At 40.5% G+C, this 12,151-nt stretch overlaps 1 protein-coding gene across 1 annotated transcript; it reads left to right on the top strand.

Moving 5' to 3' along the window:
• Positions 1–3,376: 3,376 nt before the first annotated feature.
• LOC147901395 (stem-specific protein TSJT1-like) lies at positions 3,377–4,874 on the top strand. Its single transcript, XM_087376002.1, has 4 exons — positions 3,377–3,822; positions 3,949–4,189; positions 4,369–4,489; positions 4,585–4,874. Exons 1-4 carry the CDS (start codon positions 3,635–3,637, stop codon positions 4,773–4,775), a joined length of 741 nt encoding a protein of 246 aa, XP_087232128.1. The 5' UTR covers positions 3,377–3,634; the 3' UTR covers positions 4,776–4,874.
• The last annotated feature ends 7,277 nt before the right edge of the window (positions 4,875–12,151 follow it).

Genomic DNA, 12,151 nt, shown 5'->3' with positions numbered 1-12,151 from the left:
TAGTTTATGGAGATGTCACCATTGGAAGTGTATGGAAAAGTCACATTTAACTAGGCTCATTTAGTCTTTGTATCACATGGAAGTGTGTGGAGAAGTCAGTGACAAGTGTGGAAGATTCACATTTAACTAGCCTCATTTAGTCTTTGTATCACATGGAACTATCTGAAAAGTAACTTTTCGTACACTTCCATGTGATACAAAGACTAAGTACGACTAATCTAGAAAATAATCCATGCTATTTACTATGCGAATAGTATACTATCTGGGATTTTTCAAAAACTCATCGGAAGGTACCCATGTTTGTAGTTGTTATTAGGGGTTTAGGCCCTTTCGAGCTCATTTCTTATGTCAAAAGTGTCCAACTATGCATCTACAAAAATTTTTAATTTTTTCTCAAATAATTTAGAGGTTTTTGCTTAGTGGAACAAAAGTTTTCCATTCTTTCTTTATGTGATTTAAAAAGAAAGTGAAAAGTCTTGTTTGGATAATAATGAGTAGATAACAAAAGTTGTTTTTCGAGAGAAATACAAAGGTCACATGGAGGAAAAAACTTTGAGACTTTGAAGATAGAGAAAATAGAAAGATATTTTGTGATGCTTCATCATTCCTAGATAAACATAAACCCAAGAATTTATTTTAGTTTTATGAGGTTTAAATCTAGGGCATGCTATATTTCATTTTTATGAGGTTTAAATCTAGGGCATGCTAAATTAATTTATGTTTAGCATCATCAAAGAGCTTCATTGTACAAAATCCAAAACAAACATCATATTCAAATTGTGTGGATACTCATTTAAGCGTATATTTATCTTAATGTTTGTGGACCACAACATGAGATAATCAAAGAGCGTCATTGTACAAAAGCCAAAACAAGCATCATGTTCAATTTGTGTGGATACTCATTCAAGCCTACATTTATCTTCATGTTTGTGGACCACAACATGACATAGTACAATAAGTGTGGGAAATAACTAAGAGGTTCTTGTTTCTCCAAGATCCTATGATTGATGGTATGGGAAAATCCATGGTACAAAGTGCAATATTGCATGATATATCAAGTTGGGCATGTGGGTTGCAAGTTTTATCTTATGCATATGATTTCAACACTATAATAAGTCATAAGGTGCATACTCCTTTTGTTTTTTACAGAGGATTACATAATTTTTGTGCAGCAAGATTTAGATGATATAGAAACAAGAAGGTCAATCATATGTCTCATCTTTTATGCATGGAGAAGGTGGTGTTTGAAACTATTAGGGGAAAAATATAAAAATAAAAATCAACCGAAAGAGCCAAACCAGAAAAAGTAAAATAAAAGGAGAGCTTGCAATTTACTACGCTCTTCACCCATCCCTTGAATGCATCCATAAAGTAATTAATGAGTAGGGGAACATAGTGAAGAGTTGCCACTACACATTTCTTAGATTCTTATTCTCGCTTAGTTCTACATGGATGGATAAAGAGAGAGAGAGCGATAGTATTTTTAAATCCTCTCATGTATATAACTGGCATGTAAGTCCCCAAGCTAAAAATAAGAGAAGTTGAATGGATGCATCATTTACTTCTTCTATTTGAAGGTTTATAAACTTAAGTGAAATGAAACTACCTAGCCCAATGTTGCTTGCAAGAGAGGAAACAAATAGTGAACATTTGCTTATAAGAGAGGAAACAAATGTTGAACATTGGCTATAAATGTATGTACATGAAATCAATTATCTAGGGATAAACCAAGCTCTGAAGATTTACAAAATTAAGGTAGATTTAGCTAAAGTAATTTAAGCTCAATCCTATGCTATAGTTTTCATAAAAGAATTATTACAGGTGAGAAAAACACATGTGTGTCTTATACCTTGACATCACACATGGAATAGTAGAACTGATCTAATGTTGAATATCCTTAAAATCCAAATCTTTGAAGATTGAGGGTTCAATTTATGTGCTACATGGGTAATATCCATTTATTCTTTTTTCCCTTATAAAAGTACTTAAATGGCAATCAAAGTGACTATAAGCTATATTAAGTACAAGGACTCATATGGAATTTGGATGTGAATCTAAGTCACCTCGTTATTCATCATTAAGGTCATTAATTTATGCACATCCTTGCTTCACCAAATTAAGAATAGCTGGTTTTTTCTCATGAACTATTCTTAATTTGGTGTGACAACTTGTCTCTTAAAGAATCATAAATGTCCACACCAATTAGTAAGACCTCCTCAACAACTTAGTTCTTGAAGAAGAATAAATCTCCACACTAATCGCTATTAACGATTGAAATCCTTCTTAATGATAAGGTAATTTTCATTAGAAATAATGTGACTCAGTACAAAAATGTGCCTTTCAAGAGCATAATAGTGACTTTCTAGGTCAGTGGACACTATTTTATGGTTTGTTGGTAACTAATTACATTAAAAATCTATGTAAAGGGCAATCTATGAGATCAAAAGAAAGGATACAAGCAAGGCACAGAAATGTGCCTTTCAAGAGCATAATAGTGGCTTTCTAGGTCAGTGGACACTATTTTGTGGTTTGTTGGTAACTAATTACATTAAAAATCTATGTAAAGGGCAATCTATGAGATTAAAAGAAAGGATATAAGCAAGGCACGTGCATGCACAAGTGAGAGAGAGAGAGAGAGAGAGAGAGAGAGAGAGAGAGAGAGAGAGAGAGAGAGAGAACTTTCCAATGTTTAAAGATGTGCATGTGAGTTTATTAAGATGTTTTTTTTTGCAAAGAAATGATTTTATTAAGATGTTAAATACCCCCACCACACACATAGACACACATACATAAGCACATGCTTGTGCGTGCGTGCGTGTGCACATACACAAAATTCTAGAATACCCATGAATCTTTAACAAGAGTTATTAAAACAAGGTAAATGCTCATAAATCATTCATAAGACCTACCTGAGACGTGCTTCAGAAGTGAAATTAAGAATTTTCATTTTCAAAAATTCTTTCTCCTAAACTTATTCCCATGCAACTAGAGTCAAAGTTGGACATAATACCCTCTCTCTCTCTCTCTCTCTCTCTGCTTTCCGCCCTCTTTTCCATGATAGCCGAGTTTCATTACTATGGCAAGCTTTCAGGAAGGCCAAAAATTTAAGTAATCTACACACGTGCATGTGCGAACATGTGTGAACACGCACATGTGCGAACACGCGTGAACATGCATGCGTGTTTGCGGGAGTGCATGTGGAGAGAGTATGCAACACCCCTCCCACTCCACCTGAATGTGTGGTGTGGAGGGCAGACGTGAGTGACCGTCCGAGCGTGGAAGGTGCCAGAAAGAAACCTTCAACATCCCGTGGGTGTGTATTTTGGTGCCTTTTAAAAGCCGGATAATGGTGATTCCATCCAAGGGCGTTGGGAAGAGAGGATATGATAAATAAAGGAAGGGCAATTATAAAATTGACAAATGGCCGTCTAAAGAAACGGGGGGATCTTGAAACGTCGGGCGGAATCTGAGAAGTGAGTCATCGTCTTCTACCAGTGTTTCTCCATCTTTCCTCCATTGTAGCTTCAGTTCTTAAGCTTCTTTCCCAATTCCTTGCCTTATCAGAGCTTCAGTAGCCTTCTACGATACCTTAACTAGCACCCATATCACTCCCTCCTTGTTTCATCCCTTCAAGATGTTGGCTATCTTCCACAAAACGATCGCTAATGGACCTGAGGCTCTCGCTTCCCCTACTTCGAGCAGAATCAGTGTCGACTTGGCCGCTAAATTTCTGGCCTCGCATCCGGACTCTGTTTGCATGAAATTCGATGAGGTTTCCTCCATGGCATATACTCACCAACGCCAGGCTCTCCTGACCCCACGGTATATTGACAGACCCTGGCAAATCGAGAGCTCGATCCTTGCAAATCTAAGTTGTTTCATTTTGTTTGTGCGTCTGCTGACCAGGTAGATGGGCATTAGTAATTTTAAGTGCAACGTTGTGTGCAGGTCTTTGGCGGCCGTGGACGACATATTCTGTCTTTTCGAGGGTGGACTAGAAAACCTTGCCGGGCTCCGACAGCGCTATGGATTGTCCAAGTCAGTTAACGAAGCCATCCTGGTTATAGAAGCGTACAGGGCCTTGAGGGATCGTGCTCCATATCCTCCAGACCAGGTGGTGGCCGATTTAAGCGGTCATTTTGCTTTTATACTCTATGACAAGTGCACCAACAAGATATTCGTGGCTGCGGTAAGTAGTCTTTGGAACGATGCATTTTTGGAGCCGTGCTGGTTGTATACTCTTCTGGTCGTTAAGTGTACATACGTTTAGTTCCTCCTGCGTGTCTTTTTTGGAACTCGTCCCCCACCGGTTAATATTGCTAGCAAAGAGCCGAATAGAAGCGAATGGAGATGTGTTGGCACCTGCAGGATTGCCATGGCAATGTGCCGTTGTACTGGGGGACTACGTCGGATGGATCGGTTGCTTTCTCAGACGACGCGGGGCTCATCAAGGAAAACTGCGGCAGTTCCTTCGCAACTTTCCCTCAAGGTAAGCAGCCCAGTACAAGGGAGCCTTTCAAAGGACACTACAGGTACTCCACGCAAACAAGATCCAAACAGTGCGCTGGTTGTGGTTGGCTGCAGGATGCTATTTCTCAAGCGATGACGGACTGAGGAGTTTCGAGCACCCGTTGAAAGAGGTAACGGCTGTGCCAAGGTTGGACAGCCAAGGCCAGGCTTTCGGATCCACCTTCAAAGTGGACATGGAGAGGACCATACCTCGCCAACTGTCTCGAGGCAGGACTGGTGAGGCTCAGCACTTGGGTATAGTATAGAGAGCAGTATACAAAGCCTCTCTCCTCCCCTGTACATATCATATCATTAGTGCACAGCTCAGGTCCTGATTTTGATCAAGTATTGCTAAGGTTCTCTGTCGTCTTTGGTTAAAAACTTATACTCATTTCCTGTTCTTTGAAGCATCTCTTGCTTAAGGGAGATTTTGTAACATCACATTTCAGTCCTTAATGTAAATTTGCATGTAGACTATAATGTTAAGCATCTCTTAGTTAAGGGACATTTTGTAACATCTCATTTCAGTCCCTCAATGCAAATTTGCATGTACACTATAATGTTTTTAGAGTGTGACAACACCTCGTTAGCACACTCGGATTACAAAGTAAATCGACCTTTAGGCAAAGTGGAGACTCTTTTTTCTTTTCTTTTTTTTTCAAGAATCTCTTTTTTATTTTTCAAGAGGGGTTGTAACATTTTTAAGGGTATTTGCATCATCACGTTAATTTCTAGAATCAAAGGGTCATGACTTGGCTTCGGGTGTCTTTTATTGCCCTTCCCTATATGAAAGCAAACTTCTATGCAAGTATGCACGCACACACACTTTTGTAGTTGAGTTCAAACTCAGCTGATGAGAGCAATCAATTTTCCTCTATATGTATACACTCTCTTCCACGTAAGAAATCATTATTTTTTAATGGATGCCTTTAATTGAATTGGCACATAGGGACAAAAAAAATTGCGAAAGAAAAAGATTTTTAAGCTTATGTTTCTCAAGTTGCTTTCCAATATCTATTTTGACAAATTTATATTGCTTTAAAATATTCTTTCTCGAATCACTTTCGAATAGTTAAGGGTCTTTGAAGAGCTAGCATTTAGAACTTGCAAATGAAGGCTGTGAGCCATATACAACAAAATCTTGATCAAGTAAGCTACTTACACATAGTGACATAAATTTTTTTGGAAAAAAAAGATTTGTAAGCTTATGTTTCTCAAGTTGCTTTCCAATATCTATTTTGACAAATTTATATTGCTTTAAAATCTTCTTTCTTGTCACTTTCGAATAATTAAGGGTTTTTGAAGAGCTGCATTTAGTGCTTGCAAATGAAAAGGCTATCATCCATGATACAAGGCAATTAGTTTGGTCACTTCCTCTCAATGGTCTATTTTTTCTTTGAGATGAGAATTAAACTTAAACTTGAGTTTCGATAAGGCTTGGGTCATTTGTCCAAGAATGATATAGTTGTGTTTAAAACATAAAGGTGAGTGATGTGATGCAACAACGAAGGATATCCTTGCATGTAAGGCTTGGGTCATTTGTCCAAGAATAATATAGTTGTGCTTGAAACATGAAGGTGAGTGATGTGCAATTACTTGATCTATGCCTCTTTTGTATAGAACTCCCACAATGACAAACAATGATTAGCTTTTGAGTGTAATCTTTTTTCTTTGATCTTTAGATAGTGATTGTGGAAATAAACCATCAGTCAAGAAATACACCCAATCATTGAGCTAGTTGAATCTAAAATAATTTTTCATCAAGTAATTGATTTTAGGTGCCTAAGTCCAATCTATTGAGATAATTTGCAATTGCATGTTGCCTTCCTAGATTATGGATTACAGAATTATCAAACTCTTGCAATAAAAGGATCTATCTCACCAACTTGCTTGACAAGTGCTACTTATCCACAAATAGATGATTGCTTGATGAAAAATGAATTTGTTGTCCAATAAATAGTGTCTAAAATTTAGATAGAGAGTATAGCATACCCAATTCTTGTTTTTTAGTTGTTGAATAGTTCTATTTGGACTTATTCATCATGCAACTCGTTGCTCGCATAATGGACTGGTCTATACTAGTTTTTGGCTTGCTCTGGGTAAGCCTGACTGAAGGTCTTGGAGATGGGCAAAATTCCAAAATTTTTCAAGTTTTTATTATTGAATTGTTTATTGGTCCACTTGTCTGTTTTTTGTTTTTTATGATTGATTATGTCCATCTATTCCTCCCTCTTTCTCTCTTTTTCTATTTCAAGGCAAGCCCCGCCCCCTTCTCTCTCTCTCTCTCTTTTCCAAGCTACTCATTTGAGGCAGGCCTTTTAAATGCTTTATGAGCATTCATCTTGTTTGTTTAGCCCTACATGAGAACTACTCTGATTGCTATTTGTGATGCATCCCCAAAAATATGAAATGGCAATCCCCAATCCAAGGAGAACAAAATAGTTGATACAATCAACATCTTTTTTAACAAAGAGAGAATTTTTATTGTTTTTCTATCCATATATTCAAAAACCTGATTTTGAGAGAAAAGTAGGCTTTAGACTTCTATTATTTGTGTGAGAGAAGATTACTTTTGGGCCTCCATAGCTCTACAAGCGAGCCTACAGTAGTCCTTCATTGACTTTCTATCTATAGCACCATCCCAGATGAAGAAAAGCTTCGATCTTCAACTCCAAGGACCTCCAACTCCAACTCCAACTGCAAATAACAAGGCAACTTCAGTCCTGCAACGGTCGGTAGCTCCTCCAAAGCCATAGACGAGCATCGCCTTCATAGATGAGCCATTGACTTCAGCCGGATCTCCATTAGCCACCAAGAGTAGCCCTACAATGACAACAAGCTCTACGGCTCTTCACAAAGCTGGCGCACCCCGCCTTGTACCCCGCTTGAATCCGACATAGCAAGGTAGCTCGCTCTACAAGCGAGCTCCTAAGCCTCCTCGTGTGCCAAGCTCTCCAACCGATGGCTTCAACGTCTGCAACAGAGACCAAAGCTTCATCTCTCACTACCAAGAGCCAAGGCTTCCAAGAGCCAGGAAGCTCGTCAGCACAAGTGAACTACTATGACCTACAAGACCACCAAGCTGGCCGACGGCTCTAGCCTCAGTACGCCTAGCAAAACGACCTGATCTGAGAGCTCCAGATGGCGACTTCTGCTCAGTCACCTCTTCAACGAGCAACTCTGATGTGTAATGCTCCTAGCCATCAGAAGACTTCGATGCCTTCTGACCTAGAGCCCACGACTACAAATCAGCGCCAAGCCCACTACTTTTCCATCGACTCTGCTTCATCGCCAGCTCACAGTTGTGAAATGGACTCCACCGGCCTGCTTTCAGAATGACCTACTCAACCGCCTTCAACGATGGCTTCTCAATCTCCAACGCCACTCTAAAGCCGACTTTGCATAACAACGACGATCTCCAAGCGGGCCTCCAAAGCAATCGACGCCAGCGAAGCAGCTCCTACACCATGCTCTAGACAATGCAATAGCCTTCATATCAGCCGACTCCGACAATCTCTAGCCAGCGCCTCAGACTTCTGCAGCCTAGCACCTCCTCTCCAGCGTTGTGCAAGGCTCCATCAACCAACGCCATCGATGAAACATTCTCCCATATGGCCAGTGCCTCCACACACGGAGCTCACGAGCTCCCAAGCTTAGTATCGTCGAAGTTTCGTCGACGGAATCTCAGAGATTCCGTCAGCACCTTAAAAGATTTTGGCTAACCACGTAGTGACACATGGCCAGGTCTTATCCTCAGGGTCACCACACCAAGGCTTGGTCAAGGACCAGCCATGTGGCAGACCTTATCTGCCACTTCACCATCGAGTGCCACGTCATCAGCTTATCTGCCATGTCATCATGCCACGTCACCACTAACTACCACATCACCATTGCCACATCATCTAGCCACATCAGCATTGCCATGTCATCTGCTGACATCATTATCTATGCCACCTCAGTAGTGCCACCTCAGCTGTCCAGTCAGCACTGACCTCTGCAGGCACACACAGTGCTTCACAGTCACTTCATGTGACCACTTTTGCCACCTCAGCATAGAGCTTCACAGGCACACCTCTTGCTAAGCACAGTGCCACATCATCATTGCATGTGACTCACAATGACACATCATCATTGACCACCATTTGCACCCCTTTTGCCCCTCCACCTAGATCAAGTCATATCTCTTGATCCAGGAAGAATTTGAGGGCGCTCCAAAAAGGAAAGTCGCTCGTTTTTTTGTGCTCTATGCATCGTTACATACGCACACATTTTGGCGCAAGTTACACTCACATTTGAGCCTCGCCGACAAAACCACTTCCTTCATGCACATTTGCCTCTACATCGACGCATCTGACCCAGCACTTAAAAAGAACAAAAGAAAAGAAATTATTTGCTGTTCTTTCATCGATTGACAGTTGGTTTAGATTTAGATCAGAGTAGACTAGATCGCCATAGAGGGGACGCTTTGAATTTCCCAAGTTGCCAATCTAAGCCATGCCCAAAATTCGCGACTAGTACCTACTCGGAGTCAGTCCATACGCTCACATCCGATTTCACATCATTACATTACCTGAAACCTTACGTTCATTAGTTCAGTGAGCAGAGTTCAGAGTTCAAAGGCATTGTAGATTGATTCAGTGGGCAGATAGCATTTGATTTCACACACACATGCCACCATTGTAAAGCCTATTCGGCTATCTTACGGCATTGTGCACATCATTTTCAGCCTTGTAAAGCCTCTTGGCTATTCCCGGCATCATTGCCACAAGCCTTGTAACATAGATCATATTTTATATACTGCAGTTCTATCTTCATCGACGGTTCAGAGATTTCACTTGGCATCTTCAGTGTATTTACACTTGATTCATACAGAGATTTTCACGACACTTTTGAGTACATTTCTTGCACCATGTCGACTAGCAACCTCAATCTGGAGGCAATTACTAAGTTAGACAACTCCAATTACGGTACATGGAAATACCGAATGGAGACCACTCTTGTGCTTTAGGACAAATGGGAGTATGTCGATGGGTCTACACCTAGACCATTAGCTGATCCAGCCACCAGTAGCTCTACTCCATCTATTGTCACAGCACCAGCAATGGAATCTACATCAGGATCTACATCTACACAAACAGTTTCCGCACCAATAGCAGATCCTACCATTGCCCGAGCTCAAGCAGAATGGGATAAGAAAGACAAGTATGCCTATCACGTGATCAAGTAGAATGTGTAAGATGTCATGCTAGGACAACTCAACACAGTCAAGACATCAAAAGAAGCATGGGATATGTTCGCAGCTCTCTACGAGTCCAAGAACACATCCAGGATTCTCACCCTGAGAAACCAGATCAACCAAAGTTTCCACAACAGCAGTGAAACCGGTCATGCTTATGTACTCCACATCAAAGACTACAACAATCAACTTGCAGCAACAAGAGAGCCTTGCTAACCTTCACATTTTTGGATGCAAACAATCCACGACCATGCACATTTGACGTATATTTGATGATCATGGGACCAATGTAATCAGAGCAATCAGTAATCTGGGCTAGGCGCAATACTTCAGCAACATTGTGTTACCATGTTGATCTTTGTAATTTTAGCATTACATGTAATTATGATCTCAATCAACGTGTGATGGAGCCAAAGGAATCTCATTCTTACCATGACAGTTGTAGGGGCCCACCGCCATGGTATCTTTTGTGTTGACCCCCCCCTTGGAATCATCTATAGTATCATCATGCACCATCCTCACCAGCTCATCCTCTATCCCACTATTGTATTCATGAATATCTATGCAAAGGTAAAACATCATCAACTGCAAAAAGTATGGCTAGATGTAGCAGAGTAAGTAATCGTGTTGCTCGATGAAAGGAGAGTGTCGATCTCTTGGTTTCATGATCTCTGACATAGTCACTATCATAGTATCCATGCAACCGTGGATGACTTCCTCTGTATTCTATCCCAAACTGTCTTGTTCCTCTGATGTATCTCAAGACTCTTTTGGCTGCATTCCAGTGAGACTATTTTGGATTTGCCATAAACTGTGCTAGTGAGTTTACTGCATAACAAATATCTGGCCGTGTGATTGTTAGATATATAAGAGATCCAATGAGCTGCCTATAGTATCTGTCATTGACTGTAGGCTTTTTTGAATCTTTAGTAAGTTTCAAACTCTGCTCCATGGGAGTGGCTACAATCTTGCAATCTACCATATGAAACTTCTTCAGGAGACTGTCAACATACTTGAGCTGACTCATGAATGTGCTATTTGAATCTCTCCAGAACTCAATTCCAAGACAATAGTGCATAAGTCCAAGATATTTCATGTTGAACTCTGCAGATAAGTCTTGTTTTAGTTTTCTGATGAAGCTATCCTGGCTTCCTGTCACAATCAGATCATCTACATACAAAAGTGCAATAGTAATGTCTTCCCCTTGAACTTTGTAGTAGAGAGTATGATCTGCATTGGATTTCATGTATCCCAGATCAGCAAAATACTTGTCAATTCTACTGTACCAACTTCTGGGTGCTTGCTTTAAGCCGTAGAGACTTTTCTTGAGATGGCAAACCTTGTTCTCCTTTCCTGGTTCAACATAACCTGCTGGTTGTTGCATGTAGACTTCCTCGTCTAGATAACCATTGAGAAATGCATTCTTGACATCGAGCTGATACACATTCCATTTGCTGAGTGTCGCTAGTGATATCAAGAACCATATGGAATCCATCTTTGCTACTGGAGCATAAGTCTCATCATAGTCCTGACCATATTGCTATGCAAATCCTTTTGCAACTAGTCTCGCTTTTTATCTTTGAATACTGCCATCTGGATTGTACTTCACTTTGTATACCCATTTATTGGCTATGGCCTTCTTTCCTGGTGGAAGGTCACATAATTCCCAAGTGTTCTTTTTATACAAAGCATTCATTTCTTCATTCATAGCAGTTTGCCATTCTGGCTTGTCTATTGCATCTTCGAAGTGTACTGGCTCTTTTGTAGCCATGATGGTAGTCATAAGAGCATAGTTGGTGGTTTCCACCTGAATTGCTTTGCCTTTTTGAGCATATACATGTCAATCTGGCTGGTGGTCTACTTTCGCTAGTAGACCGTCTGAGCTGTTGTGGCTCTGCTTAGGGTGTTGCTGGCAATTCTTGCTCTTCTTCATCAACCTGTTTTGTAGATGACTGTGAAGTCGATGCTTCTATCTCCTGTGTAGGTGAGGTTTTCCATTCTGATTCCTCATCAAAGATTACATCTCTAGAGATAATGACTTTGCGGTTGATCGGATCATACAATTTGTATGCTTTGCTTTCTTCACTATAGCCAACCATGATGAATTTGCATGACTTCGCATCCAATTTCCTGCGATGATCATCATGTATGTGGACATATGCTATGCAACCAAATATGTGGAGATGCCCAATGCGTGGCTTGTGTCCAGTGAATGCTTCGTAGGGAGTCATGCCCTGTATCGGTTCGGTAGGAAGCCGATTAAGCAAATAGTTAGCTGTAGTTGTTGCTTCTGCCCAATACTAATTCGAAAGATGCTTTTCACTAAGCATTGCTCTAGCACTGTCTGCTCAAGTCCCATTCTTCCTTTCAGCTATTGCATTCTGAGGAGTATCTACACATGTGAAT

The sequence above is a fragment of the Dipteris shenzhenensis genome, chromosome 6, assembly GCF_047967505.1.
Source record: "Dipteris shenzhenensis isolate YYH24624 ecotype China chromosome 6, Dip_SZ_1.0, whole genome shotgun sequence".
In the NCBI taxonomy this organism is placed as follows: Eukaryota; Viridiplantae; Streptophyta; class Polypodiopsida; order Gleicheniales; family Dipteridaceae; genus Dipteris; species Dipteris shenzhenensis.
This window is presented reverse-complemented; position numbering and strand designations above follow the sequence as displayed.